Source organism: Cetorhinus maximus, chromosome 10, assembly GCF_964194155.1.
Source record: "Cetorhinus maximus chromosome 10, sCetMax3.hap1.1, whole genome shotgun sequence".
Classification (NCBI taxonomy): Eukaryota; Metazoa; Chordata; class Chondrichthyes; order Lamniformes; family Cetorhinidae; genus Cetorhinus; species Cetorhinus maximus.
This window is the reverse complement of record NC_135888.1, coordinates 43,332,460-43,359,116: the sequence shown is the minus strand read 5'-3', so window position 1 is coordinate 43,359,116 and position 26,657 is coordinate 43,332,460. Positions and strand designations below refer to the sequence as shown.

The 26,657-nt window shown below is 44.7% G+C and overlaps 1 protein-coding gene across 1 annotated transcript in view; it reads left to right on the top strand.

Annotated features, from left to right (window-relative positions):
- The window catches only part of nsmfa (NMDA receptor synaptonuclear signaling and neuronal migration factor a), a 66,008-nt gene that overhangs the window by 25,287 nt on the left and 14,064 nt on the right, over nucleotides 1-26,657 (top strand). The window contains exons 5-14 of the mRNA XM_078550355.1: nucleotides 2,971-2,976; nucleotides 3,096-3,164; nucleotides 4,168-4,220; nucleotides 10,707-10,796; nucleotides 12,503-12,627; nucleotides 14,509-14,592; nucleotides 16,374-16,407; nucleotides 21,482-21,552; nucleotides 22,330-22,409; nucleotides 25,165-25,267. Coding sequence (XP_078406481.1) covers nucleotides 2,971-2,976; nucleotides 3,096-3,164; nucleotides 4,168-4,220; nucleotides 10,707-10,796; nucleotides 12,503-12,627; nucleotides 14,509-14,592; nucleotides 16,374-16,407; nucleotides 21,482-21,552; nucleotides 22,330-22,409; nucleotides 25,165-25,267 — 715 coding nt within the window. The remainder of the gene's footprint in view (nucleotides 1-2,970; nucleotides 2,977-3,095; nucleotides 3,165-4,167; nucleotides 4,221-10,706; nucleotides 10,797-12,502; nucleotides 12,628-14,508; nucleotides 14,593-16,373; nucleotides 16,408-21,481; nucleotides 21,553-22,329; nucleotides 22,410-25,164; nucleotides 25,268-26,657) is intronic.

The window sequence follows — 26,657 nt, the reverse complement described above, 5'->3', positions numbered from 1 at the left end:
GCAGCCAATTTGCTTTCAGCAAGATTCCTCAAACAGTGAAGTAGATGAATGACCAGTTAATCTGTCTTGCTGGTATTAGCAGAGGAAGAGAAATCACATTTTTATAGTAACTTTCATAACCTCCGATTACCCCAAAATGCCAGTGAAGTACTCTTGAAGTGTAGTCACTGTCAGAATGTAGGAAACAGGACAGCAATCTTCACCGGAAACTCTTACAAATTGTGAATGCGATAAAAGACCAGTTATTCTGTTCCTATGGTTTAGGGAGAGGCTGGAATGGAAAGAGAGAAAGATAGATGTATTTGGGCAACTGAAATCCCACTCTATAGTATAAGCATGCTATGTGTTTAACCAAACATGTGTTTGAGGTGTTGCATGATGAATTGATATTGGCCAGGAAAAATCCTCGGTTTAATGTCCTATCTGAAAGATGGCACCTCTGACCATGCAGCACTCAAAAGTCAGTCCAAGATATGTACTCAAGTCCTGAATCCACAATCTCCTGACAGAGGCAAGAGGGCAAATGCTCTGGAATCACTAAAGGGAATGTTAAATGAGCTAAGCCAGCCAGAGTGGCCTTTGTCCTCGATGATGTGGGCCAGTTGTTGCTCATGGGGAAGGGATAGTTTGTTTTGTGGGACTTTAACTCACTTAGGAACTGAGTGGGCGGGTTGGAGATTAAATCACCTTTTTTTATTCATTCATGGGATGTGGGCATCGCTGGCTAGGCCAACATTTATTGCCCATCCCTAATTGCCCTTGTGGTGAGCTGCCTCCTTGAACTGTTGCAGTCCATGTGCTGTAGGTACACCCACAGTGCTGTTAGGGAGGGAGTTCCACTTGGGGTACAGGGGCCATTGTGTTCACTGTCTGTTTAAAGCCCTGATGATGGCCCTTTGTTTCCCCTCAGTCTCCCAGGGCTATTTGCACAGCTGCACTGATGTTGGCCATTTCACACTGCAGCCCGCGCTAACCCTACACTAGGATTTGTGCAAGAGGGGTTAATTTCATGACCCATTTAAGGGTTATAGTCTGGCGTGTGAAATTAAGCTGTGTTATAGGAATGTATCAATTTGCCAAGTGAGGGATGTCATCTGAACAGTTTAGCACTTTGTATTCTGATATTTCACGGTGGGGTTCAGTTGCCCATATACATCAGTGGCTGTTGTCTATTGTTCTATATGCAAACTGGATGTAAAAATTCCACGGCACTGTTCAAAGAAGAATAGGGGAGTTCTCCCAGTGTCCTGGTCAACACTTAGCCCTTAACCAGCACCAGAAAACAGATTATCTGGTTATCTGGTGGGACCTTACTGTGCACAATTGGCTGTTGCATTTCCTACATTACAGCGTGACTACACTTCAGAAGTGCTTCATTGGCCATGAAGCACTTTGAAATGCTATAAGGTTGTGAATGGTGCTATATAAATGCAATTTCTCTTTCGTTAATAACTACCAGTCAATCCCTCCATGGTGTGGAACATGGGGAGTCAGGACCAGACGAGGCTTTCAAATTGAGAAGGGAAATGATTTGACCCAGGCAGGGAGGGGGAATGGAGAAAGAGTGGGAAGTGGAGGGAATGACATGGAGGAGATAAGACAAGGAGATGGAAAGGATTGCCTTAGGGTTTGCCATTTCATTTTAGGATATAGACAGTTCACTTTGTTGCAGAATTGCTTTCAAACATTCAATAATACAAGTAGGGCAGAAGAGTCAATATCACATGGGTTACCGGGGCTTTTTCTCTCAAACTGATAGGCAGATGCCATGATTCCTGTCAACACTGGTCTATCTGCTTGTGCCAAAGTACTTGCTAAACATGTAATGGGAAAAATATAAATTATCAAAGACTCATTCATCAAAGGAACACCATTGCACACAGGATCAGGGACCCGCCTCTTACGTAGTGCCCATTCAGACACAACAGATGTCAATAAGTTGCCTCTGAATCACCTCACTGATGTACAGGACGCAGCCAAGACCCTACCTGATATGGAGCCCCATTATTCCCAGGATACAATAGCTCACATCTTCTGTATGTAGACAGCAATCAGATTAAATAAAATCACTGAAAGTGCAGCACATGTAATTCAGGTGTTTCTGAATATGAATCAATTGAGTGAGAGTGCTAAAATAATGAGCAGGCATTCTTAACCCCTTCCCTGCTAATAAACAGAATAGTTAACACAGCAGATGCAATGACTGCTGCTCTCAAGCTGGGCTCTGTAAACAAAGACTTTCATTTACAATCCAACTACAGAGCTACAGTGGCACAATGTGCAATATTAGTGACGAGCATTCAACCGGGGCTTATTTTCAACCAGTTTTATAACCTTGGAGAATTAAGCTTTCGGGCAAGCTTTCCCAGTTAACCTTTTAACCTGGTTAAGGTATCAGCTTACATAGTTAACAAAGAAATTATATCTGAATGTGTTAAAATTTATTCCCATTATGTCTTAGGGTAGGAAATCTTCCATCCTTATCTAGTCTGTTGCAGATGTGACTCCAATCCCACACCATGTGGCTGTTATTTACCTGTTCTCTGAAATGCCAGCAAGTACTCCGTTCTATCAAAATGCAATCAATGGTTCAAGTGGAAAGCTTACTGCCACATTCACTAGGCAACTTGGCATGACCAATAAATGCCAACCTGGCACATCCCTAGAATGAACATTTGACATCATAATGCAAGGCATCATTTCAGTTCTAATGTCTCTTCAACCTCCTAATAAAGGAGGAGGTTACAAAACAGGGCCAAATTGAATTGCATTCTCTAACATTACTTGAGAAATGAGGACTTATTGTCTGGGTTGTGTAGGGGGTGGTGGGCTAGTGGGTAGCATGGATTTGTTGGTTTCTTTGTTGAGTTATTTGACAGTCTCTCTGTGTGTTACTGGATATCTGACTCAGAATCATTAATAATATCTTTTCTTTCTCTCTTACTGCCAATCAACCTTTCTGTCATAAAGGATATCGTGAGTACTTCTATTTTCCTATTTCCATAGCAACTCTTCTCTCTTTGTCTAGCAAACCAGTACTTGATTTTCAATATACAACTCAGCTAGAGGTGAATGTTAATCACGTTTTCCCTCAGGGCATTCCGAGGCTGCATGGAAAGGAAGAGGAGAAAGCGGGAGAATGAGTGTGCCACTGTGATCCAGAGGTATGTGGCTCTTTGCACTGCTAAACCCCTCTGGCTCCTCTTATCGAAGACTTGACAGGCTGTCACATAACCCAAAAGATGTCTTGCCATGTGACTGGTTTTGCTGTGGTTTACACAATGTCCCACTGCCTTAGCCCAAGGTGACTGTCTCCTCTCTCCACTATAAGGGCCCTATTGGAACATGCTTGGGTCACTCTCAGTCCAGCTCTCTGTGGCTGTGGACTGGCAGCACAAAATGACCCCTAGCTCAGCACTAATTGACACACAAAGGAGTAAATATTCCACACTCACACCGGTGGGAGCATGAACGGTGAATTTGCAGACTTCTGGCTGTTAATTATAGTGGATGGAAAGCCGACTGCAGGTGGACACTCTCTGCACACACCAGGACAATGGAGCTAGGACCTTAACCCCCTCAGTGGGGACTGTAGAAGTGTCAGATTGGTGTAGTGATAGGCACCATTCCTGAGCTGATGCTGAGGAACACTGTGGCAGCAGAGCAAAGGAATATGCACTCTGTGTCTGGCTGTGCTTGCAACTGGAAGTGAGTGACTGAATAAGAGTGTGTTCCATTCTCAAATATTGACATCTCTTTGTCTGTGGAAAACTGTGATGTAACTGTGATGTTCCCATGCGAGGCGCTGTCATTGGGTGATGGGTGACCAGGTGATGCATTGCCAGACCTCCAGTGGCAACTGGAAAACACCATCTGGTGTGGGGGACAGGAGGTTGACAACAAATTCTCCCACCCATTACAGAGGTTTGTGGGCCATTGTGTTGCAATGGGGACTTCAAAATATGTGGTATTACATGCGCTAAGACACAACCCATTTGCAGTGCAGTCTGTTTGCTGCTCCAGTACATTGTGGTTGTGCATCGCTATTATTTTCACTGTAGTAAATAGATATAAATGGAGTTACAGTGGCAACATTACCCAGTTGTGCTCCTTAAGGTGCTCATATTAATTATCGATGATTTTAATTATCCTGTTATTTGCTTGCAGAAATTTCCGCAAACATCTTCGAATGGTTGGGAGTCGAAGAATCAGAGTTCAAAGTAAGTCGGGAGTGGTCCGACTGTCACTCTGCCTTGCCTGCCTATCAGTCCATTTGTCTCATTCTGCCTGTCTTTCTTCTTGCTTGTGTGCTAATCTGTCCGCCATTGTGCCTGTTTCTGCGTTAGGCTGTCATTTTTCCTGTTTCTGTGTCAATCTGCCTGTCTTCCAGTTTGTGTGTCAGGCCCTAATATGAAAGATGCCCATTTCAGTTTTTCAAAGGGCCGGGGGCTTTCCTGGTATCCTGGGCAACATTTCTTCCTCAAAGCAACATCACCAAAACAGATTAACCAATTATTCATCTCATTGCTGTTTGTGGGAACTCACTGTGTGCAACTTGTCTGCTACATGGGCCTCCAGAATAATTAAACACAGAGATAAAAACAAAAAGCTGAAAGCTACTGCGGATGCTGGAAATCCAAAACAAAAACAGAATTACCTAGAAAAACTCAGCAGGTCTGGCAGCATCGGTGGAGAAGAAATCAGCTAACGTTTCGAGTGCCGAAGGGTCATGAAGACTCGAAACGTTAACTGATTTCTTCTACACCGATGCTGCCAGACCTGCTGAGTTTTTCCAGGTAATTCTGTTTTTGTTCCAGAATAATTAACGTCAGTGAAGCACTTTATGGTGACATGAGGATAGGAGAGGTTTTGTGTAAATGTAAATCTTTCTTACTTGGTATCTAGCCCGTGCTGTTCCTGACTGGGAGTGCTGGATTAACAGTGCAGAGGGAGCATTCCTCTGTTTGATGAGCGAAGAAGAAACATCTTTAAGGAGATTCCATTGCATGAATCAGTGGCAGTGATTGGTCTCTGCCATGTTGGACAGTGTTTTTATCCAAGCTGTTTGAAGGTATTCCCATGATCCTCCTCCAGTGTTCGCTATTGACCGGTTCCATGATCGTGCTACAGTCCAAGCTCCAGGAGTGAGAGGCGTGCTTTATTGAGAAGGCAATTCCCACTGTACTGAAGCAGTGGAGCAGGAACCTGAGCTTGTGCGAGATGCGTTGTTGACAGTGTGTCAGTTCTCCCTTTCACATTTGGATTCTTCCTGCTATCTGCTGGTTTAAGTGCAGTGTGGAAGCAAGTGTATTGATTTTGCCTGTTTGCACTCCCAACTTGTCTCCTACCTCTGACTGTATCAGTGGTGTTTGGCTGTGTTTGGTGAAGTTTAGTGGGTTTTTAAGGCAGAGTGAATGCCTCAAGCTCATGTAATGCTCCCAACCAAGACGATGATAATTTTACTAGCGGCAATTTGATTAGGAGAGAGTAACTATGAGTCGACAGATGCAGTGCCACTCAGTGGTGAAGCCAGCCTGCTGAGTGACGTTATTCACTAACTCAATGTTAGGGCACACGATCACAAGGACAATCCTGAGAAGCATGGTGTTGGGACACCAGGCGGTGTTGCACCTACAATACCCACTCAGAGCTCCAGATTACAAATTGGGCACCAATTGCCCAAATGGTGTCCTGTGACAAGGAGGAGGAAGCTTAATTAAATCCCAGGTACGGTCATGGTACTGGACTAATTCAGAGGCCTGGACCAATAAACCAGAGAAAATTAGTTCAAACCCCACCATGGCATTTTGAGAATTTATATCCCAGGTTTAAATAAAAACTGAAATTAATAAACTGGCATTAGTGTGTCAGAAAGTCCCAATGAAAGAACTAATGTCCTTTAGGGAAGGAAGCCCTCCATCCTTATCCAGTGTAGTCTATATGTGACTCCAGTCGCATGCCAATGTAGTTGTCTCTGAACCAATCCCTGATGTGGCCTAGCAAACCACTAGGAATACCTTCATCACATTGACTGCAGCGGTTCAAGAAGTAACCCTTCTGACATCTTCTAAGGGCAACTATAGGGTTGGACAATAAATGCTGCCCTTAGCTGCAACGTCCAAGACTGAAGGAAACAAAAAAAATTGGCGCTTATATTGAAACGACAAATTCCATAGTTTTGATTGGGCTCTTCCACTTCCCTTAAGGATGCTGCAATAGTATCACCTTCCAAAAGCATTCCCTTGATTTGCTTCCCTTCACTGGATGATATGAGCAAGATCGAGAGCAGTGTGTTAGTCTGACAAAATCCCACCTCTAGGAGGCCAATGATTGGTGAGTCAACACGCATTTACTTTTAGCTCAGATCTCAGGACAGCAATGGGAAACTGCTCTGTATGCACTGGTGTGCCTTCTGCGTCTGATTATTTTTGAATGACTGTAAAATGGGAGACTCGCTACTTCCTGAATCCACACTGGTGTTTCCTGCAACTGAAAGCAGGTGAGCTATGCAGTGACCATCAGCTGGTGCCATGCATCCTGTGTTATGATGTCCATCTTAATCACATTGTAACAAGTGCCAGCTATCAGGGCTGTTCATGCTCGCAATGGTACAAAAGTTGCACATTTGCAGTTGGCAAGGGTTGCCAAAGAATAGAAGAAAGATTTGTATTCACATAGCACCCATTCTCGACCTCCAGACATCGTAAAGCACTTTACAGCCCATGAAATGCTTCTCGAGTGAAGTCACTCTTGTAATGTAGGAAACGTGGCAGCCAATTTGTGTGCAGCAAGCTCCCAAAAAAAGCAGTGGGATAAATGAACAGATAATCTGTTTTAGTAACGCTAGCTGAGGGATTGGGCAGGACGTTGAGCGGAACTCCCCCGCTCTTATTTGAAATAGTGCCATGGGATCATTCGCATTCACCTGAAAGGGCAGACAAGACCTCAGTTTGATGCCTTATTTGACAGTTGGCACCACTGGCAGTGCAGGACTTCCTCAGTACTGAACTGGAGTGTCAGCTTAGATTTCAACCCATGACCTATTGATTCATGGGCAAGAGTGGTACCGACTGAGCCAAGTCTGACACACCACACTGGAACCTGCTGGAGTGGGGCATATTATCGTGTATGCCATTAGAGAGAACTTTCCAACACTGTCCAACTTGAAAAATATTTATCTGCTGGGAGTGGGAGTACTGCAAGACCAACAGAGCATCTGGGACTTTAGTGAAGGATGAGATCAAATGTCTCCTTAGCAATGAGAGTTAAGGATTGGGAAAGAAACAGAATCAACAGAGAAGGAACTAGGATGACTTAGAGCCAAATGAGGTAAAGAAATAGAAATAAAGGCCCAAAACTTCCAATCAGAGTAGGAACCCCTGTTTCCGACACTACCCAGACAGAAAACCCACCACTTACCTGGATACATTGGAAAGGTTCTGACTTCTGACCCATGATACAGAAGAACTCCCTCAGTGCAGGAATCCTCACAGAGAGCAGTGAAGAGAATCAGCGCAGAAAACACACCCTCCTTTTTACAGCACTAGCTGCCTGAAGGTAAGTTTAAATGCCCAGTGTGAATGTTAGTGAATTGGTAGGGTGGGTGACGTAAGTGGGTAGGTGGGTGAGGTGGTAGGATGGCAGGTGGGTAGGGTTCCAGGTGAGTGAGGTGGTAGGTCAGGGGGTAGTTGGGTCTGGTCGGGAGGTTTTGTCAGGTCGGGGAGTAGTCGGAGGTTCGGGGAGGAGTCGGGCGTCGGAGGTGAGAGTTGGGTGGTGGGGGCTGGTCAGGTTGAATCAGGGGGTGGGGGATTTGGGTGGTGGAGGCTAGTCAGGTAGGGTCAGGGTTGGAGGAGTCGGGTGGTGGGGACTAGCCAGGGCAGGTCGGGGGTGTGGTAGTAAGGGTCTCGGGGCTCGGGGGGGCTTCAGTGTGAGTGATTGGGAGATCAGCTATGTAGTTACCCAGAGTTAGATTAGGATTTTTCTGCCTAACATTTCCTGGGCAACTTTCTAGGTAAGTACTACGGAACCGTCCAAAGTCTCTGACTCTAACTCATAGTTGGAGACTTTTGGAGGGCCCCAGGGAGCTGGGGAATTGGCCATCGGAAGCTCAAATAGAGAATCACGGAGACGCTATGGGTGAGTTGCTGTTTATATGAAGCAAGAGGTGCATAAAGTCTGGAGATTTGCGACTAACAGCGTATCTCTGAATTCCCTGAAGTTGCTGGATGATTTGCACATTAATAACGGCTTGTGTTGTTAAGATGCCATAATTTATCCAGCGAGGTCCAGCTCAATGTTCGTGGTGTATAACAACAGGATCTGTACAGAATGATTCAATACAGAGACATTCTTGAGAGACAAAATGCTGCATAAATGCAAGTTCTTTCTTCAGTTTGGGAAGCCATCCCAGGCTAGAGAGGGGACATTGTTCACAGTTTCTGGTTAGGGTCTCGTCCCAGAACCTGCATGTGTTGGATGTGGATGGAATGACACCACCCCATAGTGTAATAGCGCTGCTCCCACTGAAAAAATAGCCACTACAATGCAAGGGCAACTGGCACCTGCAAAATCCAAGAGGAGGTGCCAAATTCAGGAAAGGAAGCAGCTGAGAGAAGGGGACTAAAAATAGCCTCTGAGTTATGATAGAGGACAGGCCAGCAGTTCCCATTCCAGGGTATGTGTATAATTGTTTATTAAATTCTCCAGTAGATTCATCACCCGTTCCCAGCTTAGTCCTTTCATGCATTATTTAATGGTGATCTGCACTTTAAGTACCTTATTGCCTTGCTTATGTTAAAGACTAATTAAAGACACCCCCTCAGGCGCCAGTGTCAGAATTGATTAAGAGCACTGAGCAGCTTACTTATGATGAGACTCAACACTAATGACAGCCAGCACACATGGGAAATTAATAAGATGGACCTGGGTGGTGAGCGGTCAGCTGTGCGATTAGATTCTAGAGCTTCCTGATGCTGGCAGAGTGTTGCTGTGTCTCAGAAGCATAAGGAGTGCGCATGCTGACCCCTCCGCTCGGCATGCTGACCCCTCCCCTCCCCACATTAACCCCTCCCTTCACCATGCTGACCCCACCCAACACTGACCCCTCTCCTCACGCTGCCCTCCCCTCACGCTGCCCTCTCCTCACGCTGCCCTCTCCTCACACTGGCCACTCCTCACACGCTGACCCCTCCTCTCACGCTGACCCCTCCCCTCCCCGTGCTGACCCCTCCCCTTGGCGTGCTGTGTCCTATCCAAGTGTATCGAAGTGTGCAGGTGACTCGGAAAGGGCACTGTGTGAGCTCGATGCTAGTGAGCATGAGGAATGCCATTGCTTCTGTGATTGGTTCCTGTGGGGGAGGGTGGCTTACAGAAAGCCTTATGTTTCACACCCTTCTTTTGGTCAGGCAGTAAGACTCACAATTACATCGCAGATATCCCATTGGGATCCTCGTGGATTTGGACAGAGGGCACGTTTACTTCTTCCATTGTTGCTGGTAAGCAGCAATCAGCTCCTTCCTGGTTCACTTACTCGGCCTAAGAACAAACTTTCACCTCAACATCAGCAATGACCTGAATTTATATAGCACCTTTAACATAGGGAAACATCCCAAGACGCTTCACAGGATCATAATCAGAGAAAAGTTGATGCTAAACCAAAACAGGAAACATGAGGCCAGGTGAACAGATGTTTGGTCAAGGAGGTAAATTTTAAAGAGCGTTTAAAAGAAGAGAGAGGTGAACAGCGAATCAGAAAACTGACCTATAACTCAATCTAAATAATAGCAGGAGAAACTATTATTTGTGTTTTAAGCATGATACATGTGTGTTATACATGTTTACGCTGCGTATTGGTTATATACATGGGTTAGAACCTGCATACATGTGCACCAGACATGTTATTTACATTTCTATTTGCGTATATACATTAGATATGTTTATATGTTCTGTAAATTATCTATATGCTATATATACATATACATTGTATACATGTTTATATATGTGTTTATGTATTGTATATGTTGTGTATATATGTCACCTGTAGAAAATATATAAATACATTTAAATTGTACATACATTGTATAGGTTATTTATATTCACATATACACTTATATACAGTATACCCATGTGTGTGTATATATATCAGACACATGTGGAGCATGTATGACTATGTATAGATATGTACAGTATAATGTTATATGCACATACTATCTTTCCTTCCTTCCTCTTTCAGCTTTTCCCATATTACACAAGGTTGCCAGAATGCTGGTTGATCACCTTTATATCAACCATTATTTTGGGTTTGGCAAGTGGTTTTACAGCCAGATGCCCTTCCTGCCACCGACCCTCCCCATGTATCTGGCATTAATGCATGCGGGCTTGTTATATGTATATACTATGTTTACGTTATATAAAATGAAAGGACGAGAAAATTGGGGGCAGTGCATTCACAATTTCACAACATGCTTTCCCAGCAAATGACACTCTACACCAGGACTGCGTAGTTTTATATATATTTTTGTGTGTGTCTGTGTGCATGATGTCTGTTTGTTTGTGTGTGTGCGCCTTTGTATCTGTGCATGTTTGTTTCTCTTTGTGCGTGTGAGAGAATGTGTGTTTGTGTTTCTGTGTGTGTGTCCTTGTGTGTTGCAATGTATGTGGTGTGTGTGTGTACATGTTTGCATATTTAATTTTTTTCCAATTTTCAGGTCTTTCTGAGCGACAAGAGAAGAGTTTCGGTCGCTCCTGGAGTGACCCCACGCCAGTGAAGTCTGACTTGATGTGCGACCCTCGAGACAGTAGGTTCATTTATCACTTTGCATGTCATTTTATTTGCCTCATCTTTCGCTCAGTAGGTCGTGGGTTCAAGCCACAATTGGGGCTTGAGCACAGAATTCAGGCTGGCAGCATTGAGGGCTTGCTGCATTGTTGGCGATGCTGTCTTTAGGATGAGGCTTAAACTGAGCAGCCACCTGTCTGTTCATGGGATGGGGCCTTCGCTGGTTAGGCCAGCATTTGTTGTCCATCCCTAATTGCCCTTGAGAACTGAGTGACTTGTTATGCCATTTCAGAAGGCATTTAACAGTCAGCTACATTGCTATGGAGTCACATGTAGGCCAGACCAGGTAAGGACAGCAGATTTCCTTCGCTAAAGAAATGTTGTTTTTACAACAATTGGCAATGGCTTCATGGCCATCATTAGACTTGTAATCCCAGATTTTTTAAAAATTAAATTCAAATTTCACCATTTTCCATGGTGGGATTTGAACCTAGGTCCCCAGAGCATCAACCTAGGTCTGTGGATTACAATGCCACTACGCCACCACCTCCCTATACCACACATTCAAGAACGCAGCTTACCACCACCTTCTCAAGGGCAATTAGGGATGGACAATAAATGCTGGCCTAGCTAGTGCCACCCACACGCCATGAAAGAATAAATTTTTAAAAAACAGCAACCAAAGCACAGTCTAAAGGAATCACTAGGGAAGAGTATTCAGGAGAATTGAAACTTTGGCTTTAAAGCTCTTGGAAGAGTCCTGAAACATAGATGAAACAGTTTAAATGGAATTTAACCCATGTTGTGCCAGACCTTAGGGTGCTTGGTGGGACAGTGTAAATTAAATCTACCCTTTATCAAGCATATGCTGGGACTGACCTAGGTCAGAGTGTGTATTAAGACACTGAAAATGAGCCTACCCTATGTCTAGCCCATAATCATAGCTGACCTTGGAATGAGTGACATGACACTACACATGAAACCCTCACTATATCTAGCCCAAGTTCTATGAACCTGGAACCATGATAGGACAGTGTAAAGGAAGCCTCTCCTATATATAGGCTGTGCTCTACCTGATTAGGAAGTATTTGATGATGTCACAACTGAAAGATATTTTGTATTTCTACAGACGTCCTCCAGCTGATGAGTGAAAGGATACTGTGTTGTCTGTGCGTTAGTTACTAATGTGGAAAATGGCTGAGGCATCACTTAGACTGGGGCTAGCTGAAATAGAAAACAACTAAACTGAATCATCCAAACTGGACCAAAATTGAGTTCAACTCCACTTTATTTAAACATGTTCCAAATTCTGGCTCTTGAGTTTGCCCCTGTTTTATAGCAAGATGTTGAATCACCATTGGCTTTCAGTGACTGAATAGAATCATGAAGGTGGGATAGTTGTGTTGTGTTTTATTATGTGCGTAGTGTGATCTGTGCTTTCTGATTGTCAGTCCCTGAAGTGATATGATAATCCACATCCCATTTATTTCACTGGCCCTGCTATCCTAGTTCCCAGGAGTGACTGTAACCGCCTCTCCTCGTGAGAGATGCTCATTGCTTTGCATAATAAAGCCACACAACATTGAAGCAACAGATGGGGCACATTCCCAGCCCAGCCCTGACTGTGTTTCTTTATGAAACGGTTATTCAAATGGTGGCACAGCCATAACCAAGCCCATGTCTCCATGGTAACCCTTGTCGGATCTCCTTTTTGCGTCACGCCAGGTCAGGAGTTGGAGACCTCATGCGGTGCTTTAGATGATGACTTTGACGATCTCAGCTGGGAGGCAGAGAAGGAGTTGGAGCTGCTGTCCTGTGACGGTGAAGACTTTGTCCCGCCCAAGATTATGGTAAGATTTTCACTGTAAAGTCCTGGGTTCAAAGTGTAAATCTTTCAACTTAAAACATTTCTGAGGTCACTGAACAAGCCAAGCGAACTGATTCATAGCTAGCACTCCTGTTCTCCAGCAGTAGTCCAATAGTGGCCAGATTCAGTTGTCAGAAATGTTTCTGTGGGTGCGATGTAAGAGGAATAAGGGTGCTTTGAATTGAACGATCACACCAAGTTTGGCTCACCCATCATCCCTGTGCTTGCTAACCTACATTGGCTCTCACCTGTCAATGCTTCAAATTTAACATTTTTATCCCGGGGAGAATTTTCATATCAGTGTGCGTGGGCGGGCCCTGCACGCCGGCGCGTAAAATGATGCGTGGTGATGTTGGGCGTGCGTCCCGACATGACCGCGCGTCATTCCGATCTTTCGTTCGGCGGGCACACGCCAGAGGCGAAGGGTCCAAGTGGCCTTCGCGTTTTTCATGAAACCTCATCCACGGGCGGGATGAGATTTCATGAAGATTTTATTAAATTAATAAATATTTTTCAAACATTTCATAAATGCGTCCCAGCTGATGTGACACTGTCACATGAGGGGACATGTCTAAATAATTTTAATCTGTCTTTATTTTAAACTTTCAATTTGAACTTAATTTCCCTGAGGCAGCTCTGTGCCTTGGAGATTTCTGCACTCTGTACAGGCCCCGACTCTCCCTCCCTCCCACCCCCCCCACCCCCCCACCTCCACCCCCATCCCCATACACACACACACACACACACGTAGCGCTGGGTGCTACCAGACGCCTGTCACGCTGGGTGGGCCTTAATTGGCCCGCCCACATAAACTGGCTGCGCGCAGCCAATTCTGGGTGGCGATCGGCTCTACGCCCGCTCCTGACCGGCCCAGCCGACAGAAGATTCTTCCCCTAGTGTTCAAATCCCTTCATGGCCTCACCCCTTTCCTTAACTTTGCAACCTTCACCAGTCCCACAAGCACCTGATATCTCTGCATTCCTCCAGTTCTGGCCTCTTGCCCTCTCTTGATGGCGCTGCCTTCAGCCGTTTGGGCCCCAAGCTCTGGAATTCTCTCCCTAAATCTTCTGCCCCCCTCTCCTCCTTTAAGATGTTCCTTGAAACCTAATTCTTTAACCAAACTCTTGGAATAGATTGTTACGTGACTTGCTGCTAAACTGTGTCTGATAGTACACCAGTGGAATACCTTGGGATGTTTTCCTATATTAAAGGTGCTATACAAATTTAACTTGTTGAACTTGGGTAGTGCAGCAGAAGATTTAGAACTGTAGTGGAGGTCAAGCTAGGAGCAGGCTTGGTTGTGGCTGTAACAGGGTCAGGCAGCCATTGCTACATATGGAGAAGCCTCCTCCTTCCACTTGGCCAACCTTTACTGGCATTGGTTCAGATCCCTGCCAATCAGACAGTGAGTTCAGTCCTTATCAGCAGCCAGTGAGATTACTAGAAAGCAATACAAACAGATCAGTCACATGGCACTGTTGGCCAACAAGGGTTGTTTAAAAGTGTCACTAAGAACTGAAATCACATGATTACAATTGGGCAATAAGACACCCGAAAAGCAGTACGCCTTCAAATTTTGGAATTGTTGCAAACACATTGGTACTTCTCAAAAACAGTGCAGTTTTAAACAAAGCTATTGTGTTATATTATAAACTGGGGGATTACAACTGTATGTTTACCCTTGTACTTTCCAAATTGCACCTTAGTCAAATGTGCTGTTTCATGATGTAAAGCAAGTGTCAGAGCACAGTTTGCTTATTTAATTGGCTTAATTCTCACGACCTTGAGTGGTCACAGCTGTCTCAGATCAGACTCCCTCACACAGTAACCATCGGTTCAGATAATTGCATTGCTTCATTTGCAGCTCATTTCATCCAAGGTCCCCAAGGCGGAGTACATCCCAACCATCATTCGCAGAGACGACCCCTCTGTCATCCCCATCCTCTACGTGAGTACAGCAGTTTCGGATGTTGGGTTTCAGGTTTCTTGACTCCTTTACTGCTTGGCGAATCACACACAGCATCGGGAAGGTTTCCAACCTTCCAGGATCGCCCTGCAGTCTCCAGGGATTAAAGGTGAATCTTCAGAACCCAACTGCAAGCAACACCCAGGAACAACAATATAGAGGCATTAAAAACAGATTCTGTGTATTTTTCATCTATTTGTTATAAAAGTACCTCAGAAGGCTAAGTCAAAAGACTTTTTGAAAGAGCTATCTAAAGAGCCCTGATCCTTCCCCATAGCCCTGAAAATTTTTTCCATTTCAAGTTTATATCCAATTCCCCTTTGAAAATTATTATTGAATCACTTTCCACCATCTCTCCAGGCAGTGCAAACCAGAGCATAATAACTTGCAGTGTTACAAAATTAAATCATGAATATTTCTACCCAGAGCACTGATTTATCTCTCTTTCAAGTTGATTGACATGCTGGTTTTGTTTTTAATTTCAATTTTTGTAATACTGGCCAATGAACCCAGTACATTTAACACGTTTTTCAATGGAGACCTTTCATCTTCAGAGGGGGTCCTGATGGTAAGAAGTGCAACTTTAAAATGGGGTGAAACTCCCTTCCAAGAGATCCACACTCTGATGAGAAACTAATCTTCATTCAGAACACGATGCAGTGGGAGCTGGGAGTAAATTGCTGTCCCACCATTGCTATAATGATGGTGCTGGAACTGCTTTTAAACACACAGTACTAACCTGCTTAACGTTGATTCATTCGATTTTTTTTTTGTTTTGGCGTTGCCAATGTAATAGGGAGAATATATCCTGTTAAAGTCACTAAGTTTGCTGTTTCGTCACTCCTGACCCCCTCAGAGACCACAACACTGCTCCTCTTGCTGTCTTGCTTCCTCCCTGCTCACTGCCCTGATCGCCTCTCGGCTTCTGCCCAATTACCATCACATTCGCGACCTCCCACCAAATGCATAGAGCCTGGTGAGAGACTCTCCGGGGATCGGGGAAAAGAGTTGCGGGAGATCGGGTGAGACTGGTCGGGCATCAGGGGAAAGATTGGCCGGGCATCGCAGGAGAGACTGGCCGGGGATCGGGGGACAGACTTGTTGGGAACCTAAGTCCAGTATATACATTAATCTTATGGGAAAATCGCTCAACGTTGTTCCACTTAAAGTTGCATTTTTTAAAAAGGCAACTGGGACGTAATATATTTGGTGAATTGGCAGAACTGTAGGGAAAGAGATGGGGTAGAACGAGTTGGGTGTAGATGGTCTTGCCACAGACTTACGCCAGGGGGCACAGATCGCACCTTGTGTGTAAAGTTCAGCCAGTGACTTCAGCCCCACACTGCATGGTGACACTGAATGATCTTGGGGAAATGGGGACTGGGCAGTAAATACTTTCCACATCCCAAGAACAAATTGAATTTTCTGTCCCAGTGGTAAGAATTGATTTGAGAATGCCCAACTCACTTTAATGGGGCTCTTGCAGAATTGTATTGGTCAGAGCTGGATTTGAATCATTGCTACAGAAGTGAAAGAACAGTCTCAAACCCATTGTACACTCATCTTCCAGAGTATTTTGTTTTTGTTCGCTTTTTCTGTAGGTTCAGAAACAAGAGAGTTCAGAGCTTTAATCTGACACCTCACCCTGTTTGGCCATACCTACAGAAAAGTAAAAATCCAAATCAAGAAATAGAGTGGGCCGAGGGTCACTTGAAAGAACTAAACATTTAAAGGGTTAACAAGAGCTCTCATTTCCCCTACAGGACCACGAACATGCCACGTTCGATGACATCTTGGGTGAGTGGATTTCCATGGGTTTCACTGGTTGGTGCTATCACATGGTGGCTAGAAGCCAATGAAAAAGCAGTGTTTAAAAGTTTCACCTTGCCTTAAGTTGCAGATCCAAAACTAAACCAAGAGAAAATCCTGAAGGATGACCAACAAAGTTAAGCGTCAGCCATAGTTCAGTGGAAGCACTCTCACCTCTGAGCCAAAGGGTCGAGGGCTCAAGTCCCCTCAAGTGAATTAAGCACAGAATTTAGGCTGGCGCTCCATCACAGTACTGTGGGAGTCCTGCACTATCAGAGGTGCTGTCTTTCAGATGAAGCATCAAACTGAGGCTCTGTCTGTCCTCTCGGGCACACACAAAAGATTCCGTGGCATTATTTTGAAGGAGAGCTGTGGGAGGGGTCATTTCCCCAGTGCCCTGGCCTATATTTATACTTAACCAATATTGTAAAAACATTATCTGATCATTCATCTCATTGCTGTTTATGGGATCTTACTGTGCTCAAAATGTCTATCATGTTTCCTACATTCAAAGAGTTACGACAGTTCATTGGCTGTAAAGCACTTTGGAATGACTTGAAGTGATGAAAGGCACTATATAAGTGCAGAACCTTATTAGTGGAACAAAGTCAGAGTGACTGGTCAATGACCACTTCCTCAGGCAAAGCATTCTATAAAAGTCCATGCGATGTTTGCACCATGGGTCTATTTATAGGCCACCTTCCAAAATTGGACAAAGGAGTGTTGACCCTGAAGCCTGTCATTCATCGGACCCTCAGATTGAGCGTATGCTCATTACTGCCAGTGAGTCATGAAGAGATGTCTTCCCTCTTGTTTTGTAGACAAATGCAACAGCCAGTTGCTCACTGTAAAGTTGCTCAAACAGCAATGAGATAAATCAGCAGCCCAGCTGTGTTTGGATTTGCTGACTGAGGAAGAAATATTGGCCAGGACTTTGGCAGAATGTTGTGCTCTTCAAATTAAATGCCATAGACTCTTTTGCACAGGAAGCCATGACCTCAGTTTACCACCTTATCTTAAAGGTAGAGGCTCCAACAGTGGAGCACTCCTCAGCATAGATTTTGTATTCGAACCTTGAATCCATGATATTTTGACTCTCAGATGACAGTATTATCAATAAGCCAAGGTCTCCTAATATAGAGTTGTTTGTAATATATTTTAGCGAATTCAGAGGGATTGTTATGAAGCACTGGCTTAAGGTACCAGCCTGAGTTCAGTGGTAGCCCTCTTGCCTCTGATTTCGAAGGGTGTGGGTTCAAGTCCGACTCCTAGTGGAGACTGCTTTTTGGCTTTCTGCATGGCTATATCTGCTCGCTGATTGCAGGAAACACTGCTGATGCAATGCTGCACTGTTGGAGGTGCCATCTTTCAGGTGAGATGTCAAACCAAGTCCCTGCCTGCCCCCTCAGGTGGAGTAAGAGACTCCATGGCACTATTTCAAAGAAGACTAGGGGAGTTCTCCCCAGCATCCTGGCCAATATTTTTCTCTCAATCTATATCAGTAAAACAAATGATTAGCTCATTCTCACAGTGTTGTTTGTCAGACCCTGCTGAGTGCGGATTGGCTACATTACAACAGTGACAATCAGTACTAATTAACTGGAAAATCTTTGAGACGTTTTGAAAGGCACTTTATAATGCACAACTTGATTTTTTTAAGTGTTTGCATTGCTCTTGATTCATTTAGTTTTAGAGTCTGTTAAATTAGGATGTTAACTGCAAAATTATGATTATTATTATGATCAATAATGCATCCTCTCAAGGGGCTGCTTCCAATTCTGATCAGGGTCCCTAGGCACTGGAGAGAATGTTATCATAAAATAAACTGCGATCGAACAGTCGGGGAGGCTGCAAGAGTTCACTTGCAGGCTGTAGAATAACCAGGATCTTCACATTCTGATTACTTCCTCAGCCATGCATGGTCCGTGGCCTGCCCCTGTGCTCTGCTAGGTCCATAGTTTCTCAAATCCAATCAATATCACAGCTTCTCCCCAATTTGAATTTGTTATGTAATGTGTTGGAGGACCCCAATGATGGAATGAATCCTAAAATGAGTGCCATCCTTTCAGGAGAGATTGAGTAGAATTGGCCGACATTCTCAAAAGTTTAAAAGAATGAGAGTTGATCTCGTTGAAGTATATAAGGTTCTGAGAGGGTTAGACAGGGTAAGTCTGAGAGGATGTTTTCCCCTGCCTGTAGAGTTTAGCACCAGGTGTCACGGTCTAAGAATAAGGAGTTAGCTATTTAGGACTGAGGTGAGGACAAATTTCTTCACTTGGAGGGTTGTGATTCTTCTGAATGCTCTACCCTACAGGGTTGTGGATGCTCAGTCATTGACTATATTCAAGACTGAGATCGATAGATTTTTCGGCACTAAGGGGACCAAGGGATATGGGGATCAGGAGCTGGGAGGGAAAGTAAGAGTTGATGTAGAACTTCAGCCATGATCTTATTGAATAGCAGAGCAGGCTTGAGGGGCCATATGCCCACTTCCTGCTCCGTTTCCTTATGTTCTTCTGGTGGTTTGTGAAGAATACTGCTTCAAACACCATGAAGTAGGCTTCGTAGCCTTGAGTATATTAACAGCAAGTCTTTATTAACAACTTGTAACTATATACATGTATACGGTAGAGGGTACAGATATGGAGCTGACGCCATCCTAGGTCTCTGTCCATCTCTAGATTGACCCTGGTTCTGGGTCATGTGCTTTCTTACATCACTGTGTGGACAGTACTGTACTCAGTCCCACATTAACCCTATATGTACCAGACTGAAGACTTGTGTCCCAGAACTTGCTGCGTCCCTAGCCAAACTGTTCCAGTACAGCTACAACACTGGCATCTACCCAGCTATGTGGAAAATTTCCCAGTTATGTTCTGTACACAAAAAGCAGGACAGATCCAACTCGGCCAATTAACGCCCCATCAGTCTACTCTCGACCATCAGTAAAGTAGGAAGAGGCCATCAACAGTGCTATCAAGCGGCACTTGCTTAGCGATAACCTGCTCACTGAGTTTGCGTTCCGCCAGTGCAAATCAGCTCCTGACCTCATTACAGCCTTGGTTCAAACATAGACAAAAGAGCTGAATTCCTGAGGTGAGGTGAGAGTGACTGCACTTGACATCAAGGCCACATTTGACCGAGTGTGGCATCAAGGAACCCTAGCAAAAGGAGTCGGTGGGAATCAGCGGGAAAACTCTCCACTGGTTGGAATCATACCTAGCACAAAGGAAGATAGTTGTGGTTGTTGGAGGTCAGTCATCTCAGTTCCAGGACATCACTGCAGGAGTTCCCCATGGTAGTGTCCTTGGCCCAACTATCTTCAGCTGCTTCATCAATGACCTTCCTTCCATCAGAAGGTCAGAAGTGGGGATGCTCACTGATGATTGCACAATGTTCAGCACCATTCGCGACTCCTCAGATACTGAAGCAGCCCATGTCCAAATGCAGCAAGACCTGGACAATATCCAGGCTTGGGCTGACAAGCGACAAGTAACATTCATGCCAAACAAGTGTCAGGGAATGACCATCTCCAACAAAAGAGAATCTAACCATCTCCCCTTGACATGCAATGGCATTACCATCACCAAATCTCCTAATATCAACATCCTGGGGGTTACCATTGACCACAAACTGAAATGGACTAGCCATATAAATGCTGTGGCTACAAGAGCAGGTCAGAGGCTAGGAATTGTGCGACGAGTAACTCACCTCCTCACTCCCCAAAGCCTGTCCACCATCTACAAGGCACAAGTCAGGAGTGTGATGAAATACTCCCCACATGGTTGGATGAGCGCAGCTCCCACATCACTCAAGAAGCTCAATACTGTCCAGAACAAAGCAGCCCGCTTAATTGGCATCACATCCACAAACATTCACTCTTTCCACCACTGACGCACAGTAGCAGCAGTGTGTACCATCTACAAGATGCATTGTAGAAACTCACCAAGGCTCCTTCGACAGCACCTTCCAAATCCACGACCACTACCATCTAGAAGGACTAGGGCAGCAGATCGATGGGAACACCACCCCCTGGAAGTTCCCCTCCAAGTCACTCATCATCCTGACTTGGAAATGTATCGCCATTCCTTTGCTGTCACTGGGTCAAAATCCTGGAACTCCCTAACAGCACTGTGGGTGCACCTACACCACCTGGACTGCAGCGGTTCAAGAAGGCAGCTCACCATCACCTTCTCAAGGATAACTGGGATGGGCAATAAATGCTGGCCCAGCCAACGAAGCCCACATCCCGTGAATGAATGGAAAAAAAAAGCCCTACTACTACAGTTTGGAACCTGCAACAATGGGTTCATTGAAAAAAGAACAGAACACAGGGCATTGGAGAGCAGGTAGGCCACTCAGCCCACAAGCCTTGGCCCCCTTTCATTAGTCATGGCTCATCTGTATCTTAACTTCATCTAGCCATATTGGTTCTGCAACGATTAATACCTTTGCTAACAAAAATCTATCAATGCCAGTTTTCAAATTTTCAATTCCTCTCACCGCCCCCAACAGTCTCAACAGCTTTTTGGGAGCGAGAGTTCCGAATTTGCACTACCATTTTGTGACATCATCCCTGAATGGTCTAGCTCTAATTTTAAGGTCATGTCCCTTTGTACTGGACTGCCCCCCAACTCAGGAAATGGAAATTATCTACCCTACCAAGCCCTTTGATCGTCTAAAACACCTTGATCAGATCAACACTTCCTCATCTATATCCAAGGGAATATGAGGCTAGTTTATGTAACCTGCCTTTTATAATTTAGCCCTTATAGCTTCAGTTGTTGGAAGTTGTCATTGCGATTTGAATTTTCTGATGTTGATGCTCTGTGTGGTTGGGTTGAGACCTCAATCTAACTCCCGGTTGAACAGTGGCCGTAAGATTTCCACCGATCCTGCCGGAGGAGAGTCACAATGTTACCAGGGCCCTTTTGTGCTGGGAAATTACCTGTGATACTGTAATGTAAATGAGCTATTAAATCATGCCAAGGTGTTGTTGCTTGTAATGTTGTTTTTCGGGAAAGTGTGTGGAATATAATGTGACCAGTCTGTGTCCCCATAGAGGAGATTGAGAAAAAGCTGACCACCTATCGAAGGGGTTGCAAGATCTGGAAGTTGCTGATCTTCTGTCAGGTGAGTCTGACGGTGATCCCTTGCCAGCGATTGCTGATACTGGCATATGCCATTTGGCCTCTCTTCTCTCACACTTCAATGCAAAAAGACCCAGTCTGACGTACACACTGGGTGGTGTCATCAGACAAGACCTTTTAGTTGTTAATGAGTTGAGTGTGAACTCAACACTATTCCTGTTTCCTTGTCCTCATGATCAAATGGTGCCCCATCAGCCACTATTCGTTCTGCATTGTGGGTGTAGTTGGACGGGGGATAGACTTGTGCTCGGGCACTCCACAGTTGATGCTATCGTGGCATCAGTAACAGCCCCACTGCTACAAGGCTGTTTGCTGAAGGTTAAAATGGATCTGCTTGGAATGTCCACAGGGTGCTCCTTACCTGATTATTTCAGGGATTGTGCAGCTCAAGGCCCTCCGACCCAATCTGCAGCCCTGGCCTCTAACCCACAGCCCTGACACCTGACCCACGCTGTCTTGCTCACCCCAGCTGCATTCTTTGCCGGGGCTTACTCCAAGACAAAGAGGTCTGAGTCTCAATATCAGTGGTGTCTTGGATTTCACCATTTTGCATAGGATATTTACCCAGCATCTTACTTCCTAAAAGCACCCCTCGTCCCTAACCAGGATAATCCAAAATTGGGCACACCCAAATTTCCAGATAAATGCATCCTGGGAAATTGTCTTCTTGACGATGTGTTGTGTCAGCGTTGTCAGGATGATGTTAATGTGATCTTGCCATGTCTGTATTTTATTGATGGCTTCTGTGTTTTGATTATAGGGGGGACCTGGCCATTTGTACCTACTCAAGAACAAGGTCGCTACCTTTGCAAAAGTGGAGAAAGAGGAAGACCTGATCATGTAAGCCAATCACATTTCATATGCAATTCGAGTCTGGCATGCCCAAGGCTTTCCTGCAAGGTCCAAATTCAGAGCAGTAGCTAATGGCACAGAAAGAGGCCATTTGGCCCATTGAGCCCATGTCAATTCCTCGCAGAGCAATCCAGTCAGACTCACTCCCCTGTTTGATCTGTAGCCCTGCAGGTTTATTTCATTCACGTGCCCATCCAATTTTCTTTTGAAATCATTGATTGTCTGTGCTTCGCTTGTGGGCAGCAATTTCAGGTCATTACCACTTACTGACTAAAAAAAGTTCTTCCTCACATTCCCCCTGCCTCTCTTGCCCAAGACCTTAAATCCTTGTCCTCTAGACCTTGTACCATCAGCTAATAGTTCTTTTTTGTCTACCTTATCTAATCCTGTCATAATCTTGTGCACCACTTTCAAATCTCCTCTCTATCTCCTTTGCTCCAAGGGGGACAACTTCAGTTTTTCCAACCAAACCCCCCACCCCATCCCTAGAATTATTCTAGTAAATCTTAGCGCCTTCTCAAGGATCCTCACTAAAGTGTGGTGACCAGAACTGGATGCAATTCTCTAGTTGTGGCTAACCAGAGCTTTATAAAGGTTCAGCATAACTTTCCTGCTTTTGTACTCAGTGCCTCTATTTATGAAGCCCATATGCTTTGTTGATTGCTCTCTCAATATGTCCTGCCACCATCAAAGATCTACGCACCTGCACCCCCAGGTCCCTCTGTAACTTAATACTCTTTAGAATTGTGCCATTAAGTCTGAATTGCTTCTCCTCATCTCTATCCCTTGTGCCAAAATGCATCACCTCATAATTATTTAATAAAAGTTTAATTAGCATATTGGTACCAGCACTCTCAGAAAAATCACCCTTGGACCAATCCCCCTCTTTTATGCAGCTCTCAATTCGCCATTTCAATTTGCTCCTAACACAGGGACAGTTCAGTGTTTATCAGTATGAGATAGCTCATAATGCTCTCTCTGGTTTGGAAGGGCTCAAATCTCCTCTTGTAAAGAGTGGTGTTCTTCACAACTTAAGTGGGCACAGCATGTAAATTCCATTGGCCTGCAATTCAATTCGATGAATGTCCCCCTGACAGCTCTGAGTCTGGCTGCTCTTTAAAGGGGCAGACCCACAACACAAACTAATCTGCTAAAGGAAACTATCCATTAAAATTTAAACTGCAGTAGAAGGCATGGAGTTATCAGGAAATAATGCACAGCAGGGACATCAGCCTTTGTTGACAGACTTCCATTCTTTGTCTATGGAGTTAAAATAACAAGATCTCTTTGAGTTATTATTTAGTGAATGCACAGCTCGCTATAAAACTGAGCCACACAGTGCAGAAAGCCCTTTGTCTAGCTTTCATGGAGTCAGCTGATCATGCCTGGGAGGCTGGTAAGGACATTCCAATTGCTAATAGCACTCCAAAACCCATGAAGAGAAAAATCAGAGCCGGTTTTCCTGCTCCTGGTTGTTGTCCAGTGACTTTTGCTGCAAGTTGCAGGGTGTGTGGATGTCAGGTGAGGGTACAGTGAAGCCACAGTCTCCTCCAGGTTGGCACGTGCTGCCAGCACTCAGTTTCATGGCTCTGAATTGAAGCACAGGCAAGATGCTGTAGGGTATGCTGTCTATCTAATCACTTGCACACACCTTAAAATACTACAGCACAGAAGCCCTTCAGCCCATTGTGCTGATTCCAGCTTCTTGAAAGAACTATCTAATTTGTCCTGCTCCCTCTCTCCTTTCCCCACTAGCCCTACAAATTTCACCTTTATCCAGTTCTCTTTTGAAAGTTACTGTAGAATCTGTTTCTGCCACCCTTTCAGGCAGAACACTGTTTAAAAAAAAATCTCCTCACTTCACCTCTTTTTGCCCATTACCTTAAACCTGTGTCCTTTAGCTGCTGATCTTGCCAGTGGAAACATATTTGCTTTATCGAAGATATACAGCAAACTACAAAGTGTGACCTGCTGCTGCTATGTAGTTGCTGCATTTGTGGAAGTGCCATGATTAACATTAAACAACAAATGTGCTTTAGGATATACTGAGGCTGTGATAAGAACTATATCAATGCAAATTTGTCCTTTCTTCCACCTTGGATGAAGTTGATATCCCAACAGCAGGGACTCTGTCACCCAGCAGCACATTCACAGGGGCTGATTTTCCAAATACAGTTCCAGGGGTGGAGCATTTGCCTGTTGGAAGTGGGTATTTGGAAATGGCTGGCATGCTCACACACATACAATTTTTCACAATTGAGGAAAGCGGCCCTGATTTCTTTTGTAATGTACCTTTAATGATAGCATCATGCCATCACTAGAAGGGACATGTATCATGTAATCCAGTCTCCATTTCACTTTGGCCCATGAACAGAATAGAACACAGCACACAGCCCTGCTGCTGATGTCTTCAAGCTTTCTATCCATGTATATCTGTTCTCATTTGCCTAGTTTAAATAAATGAACCCACAACGTGTTTACCCAATCCTTTATGCGTGATTGGTGCCTTTATATCATGATAAAAACATAACAATTTCTCGAGCAATGGCAACACATGAGGCTGCAGAGATTGGCTGATTTATGTCAAGAGGTTTTCATTCCTCTCTATCCCAGAAGGAAATGGGGAAACCGCCTGATGCTGTAATCCTGCCATGGTCACGGTGCTCTTGTGAGGTTGGGATTCTGATTTCCCCGTCAACAGCAGAGACGGCTGATTACAGTTTTGCGTTCACATTTTTTGCAGGTTTTGGAAGCGACTGAGCAGACTGATGAGTAAAGTCAACCCAGAGCCAAATGTGATCCATGTAATGGGCTGCTACATCCTGGGAAATCCCAACGGAGAAAAGGTAAAGGGCATTCCTCGCAGCATCTTCATAGCAAAGACATGGGGGGGGAATCCTGCCTCTTCAGGTAGGGCGGATTTCCTCATCACCTCTCTGCAGTGGTACCCAAGAATATGCCAGGTCCACCATCTGGATTCTGTCACTTACTGCACTTTCTAAGGAACGGTCAGCAGAAGAAAATGATTTAGTAACAAGTGATTTTTTTTTTTGGGAAGGTAATTTGTGTGGAATGCTGAAAATGCCTCTCATCACAGACCCAGAGAGTATTCTACTCTGTGCAGTTGATATTTCTCATCATGAAAAATCCCAAATAGACACAGAAGAATGAATGGATCTCTCCCTAAGGAGAATGGATCTCAAGTTCCCTGATAGGTCAAGGGTTAAAGGCTACACCGGGCAGTACAAACCAGAAAAGCCCCAAGTTGATATTACAATTCTTGATAAATTTGTCTGATTTCAGCTGGGATGGCCCAGAGGCACTGCAGCAGACCTCAGTGCCTCTGCGTATAGAGAGGAGAACGTTAGGCTATATGCACCCTGATGTGAGATTAGGATTCACTCCCCTATCTTGGTAGCTTCGTCCACTCTCCGAGATGTTGGTACTCCTGCAGTCCTGGCCTCTTGTCCATATTTGATTTTCAATGCTGGTCAGATCAGCTGCCTAGGCCCAAGCTCTGGAATTCCCTCCCTAAACCTCTCAACTACTATTTATATTTATAAAGCGCCTTTAACATAATGAAATGTCCCAAGACACTTCACGGGAGCATCATAGAGAAAGTGTGACACCGAGCCGCATAAGCTTGGCCAACGAACTCATTTTTAAGGAGTGTCTTAAAGGAGGGTAGCGAGGTGGCGAGGGTGTTCCAGAGTTTCGGGCCCAGGCAACTGAAGGTGGAGCCACCAATAGTGAAATGATTAAAATTTGTGATGCATAAGAGGGCAGAATTAGAACAGTGCAGATATCTCGGAGGGTTGTGGGTTTGGAGGAGATTACAGAAATAGGGAGGGGAGAGACCATGGAGCAATTTGGAAACAAGGATGGGAATTTTAAAATCAGCATGTTGCTTGAACAATAGCCTGTGTAGTTCAGTGAGTACAGGGGTGGTAGGTGAATGGGACTTGTGTGAGTTAAGAGACAGGCAGCAGAGTTTTGGATGACCTCAAGTTAATGGAGAGTAGAATGGAGGCTGGTCAGGAGTGCGTTGGAATACTTTCTGCCTCTCTCCCTTCCTATCAGTTGCTCCTTAAAACCAACCTTCCTGATCAAGCTTTGGTTCTCCTGTCCTAATATCTCCTTCTGTAGCTTGGTGTCAGATTTTGTCTGATTACACTCCTATCAAGGGCCTCAGGATCTTTTAGCGCGTTAAAGGTGCAAAAAAATGCAAGTTGTAGT